The sequence below is a fragment of the Pelodiscus sinensis genome, chromosome 1, assembly GCF_052426305.1.
Source record: "Pelodiscus sinensis isolate ZL-2025 chromosome 1, ASM5242630v1, whole genome shotgun sequence".
In the NCBI taxonomy this organism is placed as follows: domain Eukaryota; kingdom Metazoa; phylum Chordata; order Testudines; family Trionychidae; genus Pelodiscus; species Pelodiscus sinensis.
This window is the reverse complement of record NC_143052.1, coordinates 256950352-256966827: the sequence shown is the minus strand read 5'-3', so window position 1 is coordinate 256966827 and position 16476 is coordinate 256950352. Positions and strand designations below refer to the sequence as shown.

At 38.9% G+C, this 16476-nt stretch overlaps 1 protein-coding gene across 3 annotated transcripts in view; it reads right to left on the bottom strand.

Moving 5' to 3' along the window:
* Nucleotides 1-696: 696 nt before the first annotated feature.
* TGDS (TDP-glucose 4,6-dehydratase) overlaps nucleotides 697-16476 on the bottom strand; it is a 30441-nt gene continuing 14661 nt past the window's right edge. The window contains exons 5-13 of one of the 3 annotated variants that reach the window (XR_012900576.2): nucleotides 15137-15279; nucleotides 13720-13818; nucleotides 10807-10866; nucleotides 8879-8922; nucleotides 8372-8537; nucleotides 7406-7464; nucleotides 5552-5602; nucleotides 2278-2375; nucleotides 1775-1815 (exon numbers count right to left, since the gene is read on the bottom strand). Coding sequence is in view for 2 of the 3 variants with exons in the window: in XM_075918821.2 (XP_075774936.1) it covers nucleotides 1709-1815; nucleotides 2278-2375; nucleotides 7406-7464; nucleotides 8372-8537; nucleotides 8879-8922; nucleotides 10807-10866; nucleotides 13720-13818; nucleotides 15137-15279 (776 nt within the window). In the remaining variant the exon portion in view is untranslated. Of the gene's footprint in view, nucleotides 1816-2277; nucleotides 2376-5551; nucleotides 5603-7405; nucleotides 7465-8371; nucleotides 8538-8878; nucleotides 8923-10806; nucleotides 10867-13719; nucleotides 13819-15136; nucleotides 15280-16476 lie in introns of all 3 variants that reach the window. The other 2 variants (XM_075918821.2, XM_075918822.2) reach the window with 2 other exon arrangements.

Here is a 16476-nt window from a genome sequence, read left to right as displayed (position 1 = left end):
GAAGGACATGGAGGCAGAGGAGTCCAGGGAGACACTAGCTCTGCTAGACACTAAAAATCATGGACTTAAAGACGCTATTTTTATAGCTCAGTACAACACACTGTACTGCTTGTTGTTAACCCTCCATTGTGATTTTTCATTGCCTATTCAATTTTAAGTGCTCTCTTATAACATGTGTAAACCCTTATAATTAACAATGTTCCATCTTGAATTTAGATCGGACACTGTGGTTACCTTTTCTAGACCACAGGAAGAGCACTGCAAAGTTCAAAAGCTTATCCCTTCCACCAACAGCAGTTGGTCCAATAAAATATTACCTCACCTTTCTCGTTCTCGTGGCTTTTCCCATTGTGTTTAGGGTTACAAGCATGCGTGTGTATTAAAATGGCTTATGAAACAATCTCTTATTCATGCCATTATCTTTTCCAAGAATGGGTAACGTCTTGCAGGGTTACACTTCAAGACCCCTCGAAGATTCAGTTAACGTAGAAGGCCATCATTTAACTTTTTACACAAGACACACACTGAATCAACTCATGCATAAGAGAAGATAATCAAGTTAGACAAGATAAACTGAAAAAAAAAAAAAAACCAAGCAGTTTTTCCATAATTTAGTTTTCTACTCAATTTTATGTGAAAAAAAAAAATCAGACTATTTCTCCCTTCATTTTAAAAAAAACAACAACACTTTACAGGAAAGTTTACTAACACGCAATGTTTAATTGATAAGATGATCTAAACTCTGATCATGAAAACCACCACACAATTCAGTTAAACAAAACTGTTTAGCTTTCTTCCCCCCCATGGCAAAAAATATTCTTCATATCACAGAACATTATAACATTTGAAATACTGTAACAATGCAATGTTCAAGTTTTTTCCAAACTTTTCAACTGTAAACATTAAAGAGAATGAAATTCTTTAGGGTAATACAAAAGGGTAATAACTGGATAATGACCACTGTGCCAAAATCATTTGAAAATAATCTAGACAGATAATGGAATGAAATTAAATACAAGCTTCATGAAAAAAAATCTATTAGGGTAAAAACGATTTCCCAGGCAAGTGATACCTGCTATTTAAGACATTTAAAGTTAGAGCAGACAATGTTCTAGAACAATGATCTATAGAGAATAATACTGCAATGGCAAGGAAATTTACTGTAACTCATCTTTGCCTTTTGTGATTCTGTACCTTTTGTAGGGTATAGAACACTTGCTCCTTAATAATTAAATGCCTAACCAGAAAATGTAATTTTGTAGCTAATGAGATGGAACGAGTATAAGAGATGACCAATCTGGTATGCATGAAACATTTCTGAACTTAAAAAAACCACTAACTAATTTTTATCAAAAATACCAGTTGGACTGAAAATGTTTCTTAATCAAGGTGAACAAATGTAATATCAAGTGTATCTATGTATAGTGTTATAAAAATCCTTCATATAGTTTAATTATTTAAAATATTTTTTTATAAAAAATTAAGAATATTGCACTGGAAATAGAAGTTAACAGATTTACATCTATAAAATCAAATATTAAAAAGCTCTGAGCATCTTTCCTCTTTTGTTCCTTATTTACAGCTGCAAATTCATAATTGTCCATGTATTGTGAAATATGTGAAAACTTCAGCTTGGTCATTTGACTTCAAGTTTCTAGGAAGAAGAAATAGTCACAAGGAGAGAGAATGATTTCCTCTATGTTCTTTCTTACATCCTACAGTTCATCAAGCTGTGTGAATGGCCCGTCACAGGAAAGGGATCCAAAGCTTTCTCTACATTCTTCCAGTTGCGAAAATTGTCTCTGTACCATTCAACTAGCATAAACGAGAAGGTTGAATTAAGATATATATATAAAATTCAACAGAGAAACAGATAAGCAGGAGTATGTCTACACCTTTTCTAGATACCACAGGGAAGCTAACACTAGATATACATAATTTGCATTCTTTGAAATGTATAGGTAATAATATTTGGAATCTTTAACGAAGCCCTTAAACCAAGAGACTCTGATATGGTACAGTAATGTCTACTTTATTTTTGCCCCTGCAAAAAGTTATACTAAAAATGGCAAAGTGACTTAGTATTTTTTTAAAAATAATACTAACAGATACATAAGCTATTTAAAAAGGAATCAGTTCTAACTGGCTAGTTTGAAAGAGTAAGTTCAACAGCATTCTAACTTTAGCTACTCAATTTTCAAAACCAAAATATTCACTACGTCTTTACACACAAATAACTTTCCCCCAAGATAGCTATAGATATTAAATGTAGCATACTTGTTTTCTTTATTCCTTCCTTCCATGGAACTTTAGGTCTCCATCCTAAATTGTGCATTTTTTCTGAATTCATTGGATATCTTAGGTCATTGATAGGTCTGAAAAACAAATACAAAAATAAAGTTTAAAGGAAAACACAGTTAAAGCACGTATACTATTTCTGAAAACATTCAGTGTGCAGACTCTGCTCTTCAGTTCCGTCAAGCACTTGGGTGTTTTTAAGTTAAAAAAATATTTTCCCCATTCACACAAGTCTTCAAAACATTTCTATCATGCATGTAATCATGCACAAAACTCATGTTCAGCTGCTCAGGGGGAAAAATAAGGCATTTGGGCCTCACGGTAATTTAAATCTCACTGTGCTAGCATGTCTGTCTCTGTCTCTCTCTTCCCCACCCCCCCAACCCATCTGGCCCTGTACGGAGGAGCTACCAGAGACTTCAGCTGACAGGGCCAGAAGCAGCCAAAGGTGGGACCTTTGGACACTGTACATTTTTGACTGGACTGTCTTTGTCCTGTGCTGGTTTGTTGTTTGATCCTGTACTCCCCCTCCTGAAGTCTTCTCACCTCAGTTTCACGCCACATCTGTCCTATTACCCTTTTTTTCCTATCTTGTCTTTCTCCTTTAATTGATTCCCTCCCTTTTCTTTCCATTTAAAATGATTCCCGCCTAATTTTTAACCAGCCCTCCACACCTCCAAGAGAGTTATGGAACTAACTTGATCATAGAAATGCAAGTGCAGAAGGAACCTCAAGAGTTCAACAGTCCATTTACTAGTGCTGAAGCAAGAGATTAAATGAATCTCTGAGGGTATGTCAACACAGCCACCCTAGTTCGAACTAGAGTGGCTAATGCAGGCATTCAAACTTGCAAATGAAGCCCGGGATTTAAATAGTTCGAACTACCTGCCCGCGGCTACACGCAGCACGGACTAGGTAGTTTGAATTAAAGCTCCTAATTCGAACAACCGTTATTCCTCCTGCAAGGAGGTTTAACGGTAGTTCAAATTAGGAGCTTTAATTCGAACTACCTAGTCCGTGCCGTGTGTAGCCGCGGGCAGGTAGTTCAAACTACGGGGCATTTAAAAATGGCGGCGCCCAGGAACATGCAAATGAAGCCCAGGATATTTAAATCCCGGGCTTCATTTGCAAGTTCGAATGCCTACATTAGCCACCCTAGTTCGAACTAGGATGGTAGTGTAGACATACCAAGATCCATTGATGAAAAGTGAGTGGGGAGAATCCAACTTATGTATTTCACCTTTTATCTAAAGTTCTGCTTACCGGAGGAAAAAAGATATTGCATCTCTACATCTAGGAACTCAGGCACCTAGGCAATATGCCATACCTACGTTCCAGAAACTGACAAAAGATGTAGATGCTGCTGAACTAATGCTGAACCCAGTTTTGCTGCCAGTGGAAACAAAGACAATGTTCAGCACTGTCCCAGTAACCGCAGTGCTTCCTGTCACACAAACAAGACTTGTGTCTGTTAATCTCGTCAACCAAGAATCTTTCAGATTTAAACAAAATGAAATATAAAGTGTCTTGTGCTATATTTTAAGATGTTATACTACTGCCACAAAAATTATTTTCCAAGATATAGCCTGCAGGGTTAGTCTTTCCAATTTCCCGTCTTTATCTTTGTTCATGGCAAGAGAGGCAGAGTTCATATTTTATAGAAAACTTAGTTTTCATAGAACAATGTCCTATTTTTCTTCAAACACTTCAGGGCTCATATGTTCCCATCTCTAAAGTTTATCTGTTTCTCAATCTTATCAGGAATACAAGGACAGTGTTTGTATTTTATGTTCTAGGAATTATTATGGGGAAATTCTATGGCTTGTGTTATATAGGCCACACTAGATGATCATGATGGTCTCCTCTGGCCTTGAACACATCAATGATAATACACAGCCAAAGGGGCTTCATTTGGCCGCCCCTGATGCTTTTATGCAGCCAAGGTAATTATACTCAGAGGGTATGTCTACACTACCACCCTAGTTCGAACTAGGGTGGTTAATGTAGGCAACCGAAGTTGCAAATGAAGCCCGGGATTTAAATATCCCGGGCTTCATTTGCATCTTGCTGGGCGCCACTATTTTTAAAGCCCCGGTAGTTCGGACTCCATGCCCACGGCTACACGCGGCACGGAGTAGGTAGTTCGGATTAGGCTCTCTAATCCGAACTACCAGTACACCTCGTGGGCACGGAGTCCGAACTACCGGGGCTTTAAAAATGGCGGCGCCCAGCAAGATGCAAATGAAGCCCGGGATATTTAAATCCCGGGCTTCATTTGCAACTTCGGTTGCCTACATTAACCACCCAAGTTCGAACTAGGGTGGTAGTGTAGAAATACCCAGAGTGTCCAGAATATAAGCTTTATTTTTTTTCAAGTTAATAATTTTAAAGTCCTCCTGGCTGCCAAGATATTCTGTTCATATTGGGAAGACTAACTAATAGTTAAAGATAAGATTCTATCATGGTGTTCCTGGATTCTGTTAAAGAAACAGGCAACCCAGAAGCGGATGGGGTAAACGGAACTGCTTTATTGCCCCCGCACGTTAACCTCAAACCCCCAACACATTGTTCCGAGTGGCAAGGATACTCCCTAGCTCTCATTGGGAGGTTTGCACCTGCACCTGCACCCTCCTATCCCTGTGCTGAGCTTGCTGGCTTCTGCCCCCTACCCCCTTTCCCCCTCGCTGAATGGTCCCTTTCCATGGACACAGGCTTACTCTACTAATTTAACAAGGAGAGCGGTATTTTTAACTAGCCCCCATTCTTAAAAATTTCAAATGTTCTACGTCTGCGTACCTCTCTTTGAAGAGAAGGGATGAGAGAAAAAGGAATTTTGCTTCAAAGAGGGGCAGAGGGGGTAAAAGAAGCAGAAGGAGAAGGAAGGTGATGAGAGCTTGCTTTAAGACATCTGCTTGATCCTTCAGGGCCAGATTCTTTGACTTAAGATGATTAAAAATCGTTCATGCGGTTTTGAGCCATCCTGGCTGCCAACACACTAATGATTAACAGTGTGCTGCTCCTCAGCAATCTGCTGCAGAGTTTCTACTTTAGTTCTAAGGTTAGTGACTTCCTCCCACAAATGTGACAGACCCTCATACAGAGCCTGAATCAGCACAACCCTGGAAACTCCTGGATGGCAGACCAATCATGACCACTCCCGGAAGGATCCACATAAGGACTCCCTCCCATTTTCTCACCAACTTGTTAATAAAATCCCTAACTGTTGTTGCAGTAAAGAGCCCGTCACACTTACCCATGCGATCCATCAAGACGTGATGATCAGGCATGACTCTCCCCTGGGATCCTGTTTGTGACGCCAGAGGTTAGAGAAGAAACAGACAACCCAACAGCAGATGGGGTAAACGGAATTGCTTTATTGGCCATACAAGATAACCTCTGACCCCCACCGCAACATTCTGAGTGGCCTGTTTCTTCTCTAACAGATTCTATGACTTTCCAGGACCTCCATGACTTTTTTGGGTCAAGGCTGAAGCAGAGGCCAAAAGTGGCAGCTTGTCTTAGCTTCATCTCCCTGGAGCAACAGAGGCCAGTCCCTGCTGCAGGACCACTGGGGTCGGAGCAGCTGCAAGTCCCCAGCAGCACCTCCACCAATGAATTGTTCTTCCTGCCCCCAAAGTATTTTTACTAAAAAGTCAGGGACAGGTCAGTCTTCCATGAATTTTTGTTCATTGCCCATGGTCTGTCCCTAGCTTTTATTAAAAATACCCGTGATAGAATCTTAACCTTACTGATAAATCTTTCTGAGCCTGTTGATCACCAAAACGACGACTCAGATGTGTGACCTCTCCTGCACCATATTAACCACACTGGGGAGTGTCAATTCTACAGCTTATTGATGACATGTTAATGGTGATATTAACTTTTGCATTACTAATCATTTCACAATAGAGAATTGGGTGAAAATGAAGTATACAAGAAGGTGGGAAACTTGAAGGAAGGAAATGCAAATGGAGAACAGAGAGGACACACAAAAACAGAAAGATAAACAAAGGGCAGACATCAGAGTGATACAAGTTGAACCGTCTTGGTCCAGCATCCTGGGGACCTGAGCGGTCCCAAAGAAGGGATTTTGCCGGACCAGGGGAGATCATTTCTACCCCCCTGCAATTAGCCCCTCAGCCCAGCTATGCTCCTGGTCTGGCCTCCCAGAGGGCTTCCCACATGCGAGCAGCCCTGCCACAGCAGCCCATGCTCCCGCAGCTTGGGCTTTCAGTTTCACCGCGGCAAACCACTGCCCCGCCACTGGTGCTCCCAGACCTGCCACAGCAGCACCGGCCCTGCCAACCCAAAGTCCCACTGCTGGGACTCCCCCTCAACCCTACCCTCTCTTCCCCCCCATAGCAGACTGCTACTTAGCAGCCAGGGTTCCCAACCCTAACAGCCTGACCGGGGCAGCACCGACTCTATTGCCTGGGCTCCTGGCTCAACCAGCCCTGCTGCAGCAGCCCCATGGTCCCGCTGATGGGGCTCCTGGCCCCACCACAGCAGACCACTGTCCCACCAAAGCTTGCTGGCATTCCGGCTGCCCTGCCACCAGCTCAGCTGGACTCCTGCAGCAGGGATGCCAGCCACTGGCTCACTGCAGCCAGCCTGGCAGGGTTCCAGGCCCCGCACAGGACTCCTGCCTCTGGCCCTCCACCAAGTGTCTCTGGTCCAGCAACAGCCATGGTCCTGCTGGACCAGGGAGGTCCCAGATGACAGAGGTTCAACCTGTAGTAAAGGTCCTGAGTGATGGTGAATGCCACAAGGTACTGAACAAACTAAGATAATTTAGTTTTTACATAAAGGCTATTCTACATTTTATATTTGTGCAAATCTACTTACTGATGGTAGGCATTCCTCTATGGAATAAGTGGAAGAAGTACTGCTGAATACCAACACACACACTGGTCTAGGACTAGAAATGGAATATGCCCTCTGTCAGCGTGAGACTGATATTACTGATATATGCAGGAACACACTAGTATCATAAAAGGATATAATCAGAACTTAGTTTTGTGCTTTCTTTGTGCCACTGCAAACCAAAAAAGATGGAATGCATCTTTAAGATAAAAATCTCCTAATAGACGCTCAGCCAATTCCTCACCTGTCTTTAACGTAATCCACCCAATATTCCATTTCAGATTCTGAACTGGTCTTTTTTATCTGTCAAGAAGAAACAAATAAATCATTTTCTATATCATGAACCTGGTTACAAGACAGAATTAAATCAACATTAAAGTTCAAATTTAAACACTGGATTATAAAACCCACCATTTTTTATGTATTTTTAGTTTAAATGTTATGAGTTGTGGTTGGCAAAGCTGTTACAAGGTAATTAGTTTTGACTATTTATAGTGGCAACTCGATATTTAACTGGATTTTTGTATAATTTTAAATTATATCAAGTGTTCACTTTTGGCAATTCCACATTCCCTGACCGATATACAATATCAAGAAATAGCTGCCAACTGATGACTGGTCATTAGTCTGTATTAAAAGCAGGTGGTGAGATCTCAATGCTGACTCCTTTAAAAAAAGTATTTGCTTCAGTGACACACAAATAATAATTAATACCCTGTTTCTTATACAGCATTTTTCATCAGTACCTCCCAAAATACTATATAGTCTTTACACCATCCATTTTACAGATGAAGGCCTGAACCATCCAGAGGGTAAGTGACATGCTCATGGGCCACACGGGAAGTTTATAGCAGAGCAGGGAATTGATCCCAGGTCTTCCAAAATCTAGGAAGATTGCATTTATATGGAGACTGAAATACCCTCAAACTTGCACACAATTTCTTCCTAGTCAGGATCTAGGACTAACAAAATACTGTAGTGGGATATAGCTTGCACAGCTGTTTTGTGTACTATACTTGTGCTTCCTGCTTTGTGGATCCAAGGCACTTCTGTCTCTAAGGGATTGCTGAACTTCATCTTTCTCACCCTTTGAACATTAAACTCACATAAGCCCCAAGTAATTCAAATCCTCTGCAGTTCAACTGCAGATGTACGATCATAAATAAGAAAAGAAAACCCAAATACACAATGGTACACATTGTTTACTTACTAGATGGATTAGTTCTTTAGCAAGCTGTAAAATGGACATTTCAAAACTGGATCCAATGTTATAAATTTCACCTGGCTTCCCCTTCTTTAGAATTGTAAGGAATGCTTCTACTACATCAGTGGTGTAAATAAAATTCCTTCTTTGAAGCCCAGAACCATGAATGCAGCTAAACAAAGAAGAGAGAGATATTGTGTGGTATAACTTTACACAGAAGTATCCATTTATTCTGTTAACATACTGGTGTGTGTTAAGTGGATACAACTATTAAAAATTACTTGAAAGAAGTTTGTTTCAGTTAATTTTAAAATAGCCTTTTTTGGTTCCTGACTGCAATGCAACTAAAATGCAAGTAAATCATGGGCATACTCAGATTACTATTTTTAAAAAATGTTAATTTATGAAGAATACTGCATTTATTACAACTATAATTAAGGTTTTTCCATCACATACTCCCTGCCACAACATATTTAAAATGTTTTTTAAATGTAGAAAACTCGAGTTACGTACCATTTTCTATTTTGATGCAACAAAGATATAAACTTTGGAATAACCTAAACAGAAGAAAAAATACAGTATATTCATTTTCTGAAAACCTGAAGCTCTTCAGGAGACATACAAAATGAAATCCTGGCCTCACTGAAGCCAATGAACCCAGAATTTCACGCATAAAGAATATTTATTTAAAAACAAAGCGACACAATCAAAAAGTTAGTGAGAAAAACTGACATAATATATCGGTTTGAATGTTAGAAAACCATTTAGAATAGCTTTAAAGAGCATTTGTGAGCATGCATGCCTTCCAACATTCATCCTAACAACCAAGTTAAAAGCTCCTTGGGCATGAAAGTCACAGGCATATTTATTTTCTTGTTCAACGTGAACATTTTTATAGAGAGCTCAGCACTCTGTTCAAATGATTTAACTCAAGACAGGAAAAAAGACCGCTATGATTCTGTGAAACAAGCCCGCTATGATTCTGTGAAACAAGCCAGCTTAATAGCAGATATACAAAACAGGGAAATAGGATTTGTGATCTTCTATTCTAAAAGCACAGGCATCTGTCACTGAAGATCTCGGGATCAATAGTTTTAAATCCTACCCTCTTTAGGGAACCACTTTGGCCCTGATCGTATGAACACAGCATATACTTAACTTTATGCATATGAGCCTCAGAGATATCAATGGGGTTAATTAAGTGCATAAAGTTAAGCACATGTGAAAGCATTTGCAGGAACAAGACAAACGGAGTTAAACACTTGCGGAAGTATGATCCTACTGTAAAGGACAGTCATACCCAAACATCCTCACATAGGCAAAAAAAATTACTCAAACATCCGGGAGCATGAGTTAAAATCTGGTGGCCTGGTATCTACCAACTAATCCATGGCTACAAACAAGCTACAGTTGCCAGCTAAACACCACAAATGTGGCACAAAGAAAGATCTTGAGATACTAATTTTTGAGCAAGAATTCCAGGCTGCCTTAAAATACATAAATTGGCAAATCACAGTATCCAGCTGTGGACAAGGATTTATCAAAAACACAAAGCTTCCCACAAAACTTTGAAATGGTTGTTCCAGGTGTTATTTTGTTTCTAACTACAGAAAGCTATACATTTTAGTTTATTTTGACTCTTCATTAATCAGTCCATTCAGCCCCTAAATGTTTGTTAACCTCCAGCTGATTTAAATCCCCCCCCCCCCAGATGGTCAGACCTAAAAGAAGTTCAGAGAGGCACAACCTCACCAAATAGTACACATGTGCCTTTGCAAAATACCACATTTCATCAAAATATGAATTAACTTGCATTGCCATTTTCCCACTATCACCCCATGTTTAGATAGTAGCAATGCAAAACACAACTCCTCCCATCCTGCATTTAATATCCATTTTGAATTATTCCTCTCTACAAGATAAACCTAGGCAAATACAACCACTAAAATTCATTTTATTTCTGACCACATTTCTGACTTTCAGATTTGTCTATTGATGCAATTCCACTCCCTTTCATGTGAGACAGATTTTTTTTTAAACTTATTGTTGCCTGCTTTTCATGTAATCAGTGGAGTTACTAATTAAGACTTGAATTAACACCAATCCCTGTGGTACTCTGATAGCCTCTGTAAATCTAGAATCACTCTTAAAAATTCTGACAGTGCTCAACAGGAATTTGAGACACTCTGCCAAATGCTTTACGTCATGAAACGTATTTTTTGTTTTCTGTTACACCCACCAACATAAGTCATCTAGGAGGGTTAGAATGGTAGGTTATTAATATCAGACTAAAACAGGTGATGATAACCGAGCATGACCAACATTGCCTGTGATACAAATTATTTTCTTTGGAAAACACTGTTAGTTTATTCTGACCCAATAGTAAAGTAATTTTTTGTTTCAGATTATAGAGTTTAGACAAACACATACATCTAACTTACTTTTTCTGGATACTGATGTGGTCCATAAACATTGCTGCTTCGTGTGATAACAACTGGAAACTTTAAAATATTAAGCAAGAGAGATATAGTATCCGTCAAGAAATGTACACCCAAACTGTCTTAGCTTTTTTCCCCACTGACTCATTAATAGTAGCAATTTGCAATTTTGTAGTGCCTATGTTAAGCTCTGGAAGCACTTTATGAATAAATGAGCCTCAGGACACAGCTGCAAGTAGATAAGTGCCTCCAGTTTAGAGATGGAGAAACGGAGTCAGCAACAGAAGTTCCTGATCCCGATTCACATTTGCAGTCCCTTTTAAAGGACACTACAAACATGTATACATTAGACTCTGTAAAAAAAAAAAGCTTATATGACATATCTTATTAGAAAGTAATGTTTTATTGTCACTAATAGACACCTACTCCTGAGTTCTCCCCATGCCCAAGGCAACACACTTATGAACAGCATTCAAAGGCCCCCTCAAAATAAGATGAAGAAGGAAGCAAGACAGTTTATAATTTAAATGTTTAAGCAAACACACCCCTACTTTGGAATATATAATTTCTTTTATGTTTAGCCTTAACTTATAAACCATGGAATTCAGAGGGGTTTTTTATAGACTGGTAGAAGAAAGATGAAAATTTAGAAGTTTACCATTATGATTAAAAAAGGGACACTATGTTCACAAATATCTGCTTGTTTTGCAATGTCTTTAATAATAGGATAGGCAAGTATCCTTTTGATCTAATTTAAATAGAAATGTGAATCACATAGTAGTGTGTCCGAAATAATTTCTCTAATCAGTTTATTAAGATTTACCATGACTGAGTTTCCACATAAACATTATTAGTCCAAAGATCTCTCACATTCAAAATACCAATTTAACTGTAGTAATCATAGTAACCAAATAATCATACCAGTAAAAGAATATGATTCCTTATATGCACTATACCCCTAACAATAATACAATTATAAATAGCCCCTACATATACATGGTCCATTTTGATCAATTTCACAATCATATGATTTAAAAAATAGTAAATGTCATTATTTCAGCTGTTTAAATCTGAAATGTCAGTATTGTAATTGTAGTGATCCTGGCCCAAAAAGAAATTAGGGGTTGAGGAAGCATGCAAGGTTATTGTCAGGGGGCTGCAGTATTGCCACACATATTTCTGCATTGCTGCCTACAGAACTGGGCCCTGAGTCAGCAGCCACTACTTTCTGGCCACCCAGCTCTGAATGTAGAGGCACAGAAGTAAGGGCAGCATGGTGCGGAAGTGCTTGGCTAACAGCCGCCACCTGCCATGCGCTGGCCACACAGCTCTATATTCAACATCGAAGTAAAGGTGGCAATACCGTCGTCCCTCTATAATAACCTTATGATGCCCCTGCAATGCCATTTTGGGTCAGGTAAAGATGTAAATGGTTAACTGATAAGTCTCACCTTTGAAGGGTGAGGCTTATTGCTTGCGGTTAACTGGTAGGGGCTGGAGCAGCTCCCCACCTACCTTGACAGGTGGCTGCTCTAGCTCCACAGGGCCCACTGCAGGCAGGGACGCTCAGCTAGATAGTAAGAGAGCCCATGTCTATGGTGGGCCCACCTGGCCCCCCGCTACAGGTTACACACTGGCTCTCTGGGAGAGCCTGCAACAAAGCCTCCCCAGGAGCATGGCCGACAGCCCATGTTGGTCCTTTTCCGGGGGAGGTTGATTCGCTGCAGCCAGCAAAACCTCCTCCCCAGGAGCAGGGCTAGCAGCTTTATACTGCAGAGCCTGCAGTGAGCTAAACTGGTAGGATTTTTAGTGGCTGCATTTTTAAATGCCTTTTTACATCCCTACATTCAGGGGCCCCAATTTGAGAAATAACGGTCTCCCCTATGAAATCTGTATAGTATAAAGTATACAGAAGACCAGATTTCACTGTCAGGAGCCTTTTTTCATAGCCTTGAATTTGGTAGGGTCCTAGTTATAAGCAATAGATAAAACATAACATTCAGGCCTAAAAGGTGCTTTTCCAGCATAGCATACCAAAGGGGTATGAAAACGCACTGATCAAAAATACCTAAAAACGCTGGTTATTTTATTACGTTTGTTATAAGTACATAATTACTGGTTACTGGACCTTAGAGTCAGGTGACACAGGTTGGGGCTGCACTTTCCTCTCTTCAGGGTTTACTTATCTTATTTTGCTGTATTTTCCCCCTACCTACTAGACTTTATGTCTTTCTACACTAACTTATTTAATTTACTGCATCCAAACTATCATGTTTTCTTTATTTCTAATATTCAGCCAAACCATAAATATTTCCAGGGTTGCTACAAGTTTACCATAAAGAATCTCTCAATCTCATTTTTGGCTGCATGCGTCACACCTATCACTTATGTCAAAATCAACACTCAATTTATAATTATAATTCAGATCTAATGGGTGCTTGCACACTGTATTTACATATTGTGGTAGATTTTCCTTTGATACATATGGAAGGGACGGAACTGCAATAAACCTTTTAGCAGTAGTAGATAACGTGCAGTCCATTGGGGTTCTACAAATGGCCCACAAGACATTTTGTGTACCATTGCCCATGTGCAAGGTTGCCAGATTCTGCTGGGTTCTGTCCATATTGTTTTTTCTTGCACAGTGAGTTGTGGCTGATTATTGCACACAGTATTGACTGTAAGAGCTGTGCACTCCCTCTGCATCTAATCAAACCACTGTTACAGTTCAAATAGCACACCCTGCAAATTCTAGCTATGCAAGCACAGTTAACAAAACTACTGTAACCCGGGAGACCATCTTCGTTATGACAATTTTGCAGCCCACTGAGATAAGAAGGGCCACTCATGCAGCCCTTTCTCTAGATAAAGTTGCCCACCACTGCCTTATTGCTTCAGAAACCTACATAAGCTTACCTGATACCTTTCCCAGTAAGACTGAACAAAGCATTCTGCAGCTGCTTTAGATGAAGCATAAGGATTTGTTGGTCGTTTGGGTGAAGCTTCATCAAATTCCTGAAATAAAAAGAATGGTAACTTGCATAATACAACTGCTTTTATCTGAAAGAATACTAGAATGTTTTTAAAGCTTCATATTGAAGTTATTGTCACAATAACATTTCCACTATAATTGGGTAAAATACAACAGGTGTTTGATAATACTGAAGTGAATAATATATAATTCTGCTGAAAACAAAAGGAAATATTTAAGGCAGAGTATAAATGCCTATACTGGAAATTGACCAGAACACAAGGGCTAAACATCCTTACACTTTCAGGAAAACCTCACCTCGATGAAAGAGCTTCAAAGGATAAAGGTCTCTGTTTCCATCTTGTGTAAACCAGTATCTCTAGAGATTAGAGTTAAATGGAAATAAATGCAAAGTAGACCTCATATAGATTAATCCCTATACTAAGAAATTTGTGAGGATTAATATTCCTTTTCTCTTTCTTTGAATCAAAGAGGGATGCAGTTGTACACTGCTCCCTGCTGATTAAAAAAGAAGTTGTGAATGGGTAGCAAGCAGTAAAATTTCCCTCAACAGAGAGAAATAACAAGTAGTCTTTAAGATGCCAGAAGACTAACAGTTTTACTTGGATGTAAGCTATCGTGGGTAAAAAAGGGGACTAGAGCTGAAGAAGCACTGCTCTAGGTAATCTGTAAAAGTCATTGACAATCTACAATCTATCCTGGAAAATGATCCCTCACTCACAGACCTTGTTTAATTAGTTAATGGGTTGAACATTATGTTTAATTGGTTAACTGACTAAATGGGGTCAAGTGGGGAGGCCACCATGCTGGGGCTGCAGTAGCCCTGCACCATCAGGCAGAGCCCTGGCTTTGCCTCAAAGTAACTTTACCATCTACAGAAGCCCTTAATATATAGTAAAACAAGTTTCCTGCCACATAAAGCTTATAATGTAAGTAGACAATGCGCAAAATGGTAGAAAGAACAAGACATTTTTTAAATAAAGAGGCTCAAAAGAGCCCTGATAAAAATTTAATAACTTTCTTCCCAAACTTACATTTTATTTCTTCACATACATTTTTTTAAACTGTCTACCCATTTATCTAGGCATTTTGTATTAAATTTAATATACAAATGAGAAAAGATTATGAATAAGAGACTGTTACTAAACTATATTTTAGTTCAATCAGTATTTGTTTATAAGTTCAGCATCCTTAGGAACAGCCCATGCAGTATAAGATTCTCCAGTCACAGACGCCATAGGAAAAGTTATTAAAATTTTCAACAGAATAAAATAAGATTTTAAAAATATACATAAAACAAGCACTCGAGTGCAAAAAATACAACTATGTTTTCAAGCCCACCTCATCAATGCTACCTCCATATACTTCATCTGTGCTGACATAAATGAACTTCTCCACACAGGCTTCATATGCAGCTGTGACCAAAACATGAGTGCCATAAACATTCACATAGGTGAATTCCAGAGTACGCCAAAATGAAAGATCTGTAACAGAACGAGTGGCTTAGAATGTAATCTCTCTAGGATAGAGAATGGAAAAAAGTTTTCCATTCAGGCACTGAAGACCTTAAAAAGATTATCTGACATAAAAATGAGCAGGGGCTCATGAGGCACTGTGGTGATGAGAGTATTCAATGGGGTTTTAACTTGAGTTACTTGACTGTCAATTAACATGACCATAAAGGCAAATATAGAAATTCCCCGTATTTGCGCCAAGACAAATTTTGTACCTGCTATTGAACCATAACCAATTTGAGGGTGAACTACAACCAGGAATGAATGTTTGCGGAGTACTTATATTTGCCTTTATAGAAGAGTTAACTAAGTTAAATGGTAACTCAAGTGAATTTACTTTAACACAGCCAGGCCTAACAAAAGGCCTAACTCAAGTATGCTATAAGTATAGATTGAAATAAACTATCCAAACATTAATTTATTATTACTGAAACATTAGTTTTAACAACTCATTACATAAGACACTAAAACTAACTGAAAGAAGTCACATTAAAACCTTGATGCTTGCAAGTTTTACTTCCCAACTTTGTACTATGTGCATATGTAACTATTTTCTGGAGCATTTTTCAGGAAAAAATTGTTATTGATGTGCATGAACACCTAAAAAAACCCAGCATTAACACACTACAATAGAAAAATTAAGTATTTAAGCATGAAAACAGAGTTAGGTTGAACACTCAACCTTAACTGCATCCTCTTTTCAATTAGCCTTTTATGGTATTCATATTTGCTAGCCTAGTAAACACAAGTTGGAAATCTCTTAGTAGCCCTTGTGTGTGTTGGTTCTCTTTTGTTTTCTCGCTCATATATGATAGCCAGACAGATGAATAGTGTTAAAGACTACTTCAAACCTGGCATTATAACAATGTTACAATTTTTTAGATTTGTAATGCTCCACCATTTACACTTTTATCTATTACAAATTATTGTATCAATAGTCCCATCTGGTGTGCAGGGTTCAAGAACAACTGTTCCCTATAGAAGAGGAAGAAATGACAAAGGAATATTCTTAAAATTGTTTCTCCAAGAAAGAAGCTAACAAAAGTTAAAATTTCATGTAGGAGCCCTGGATTACCAGTTTTCACATCTGAGTTCAGGGCAAAAAGGATATCACCCAACCTGAAGTTCCATGAATGACTTTACACTAAATCTGATATTTTCAGACAG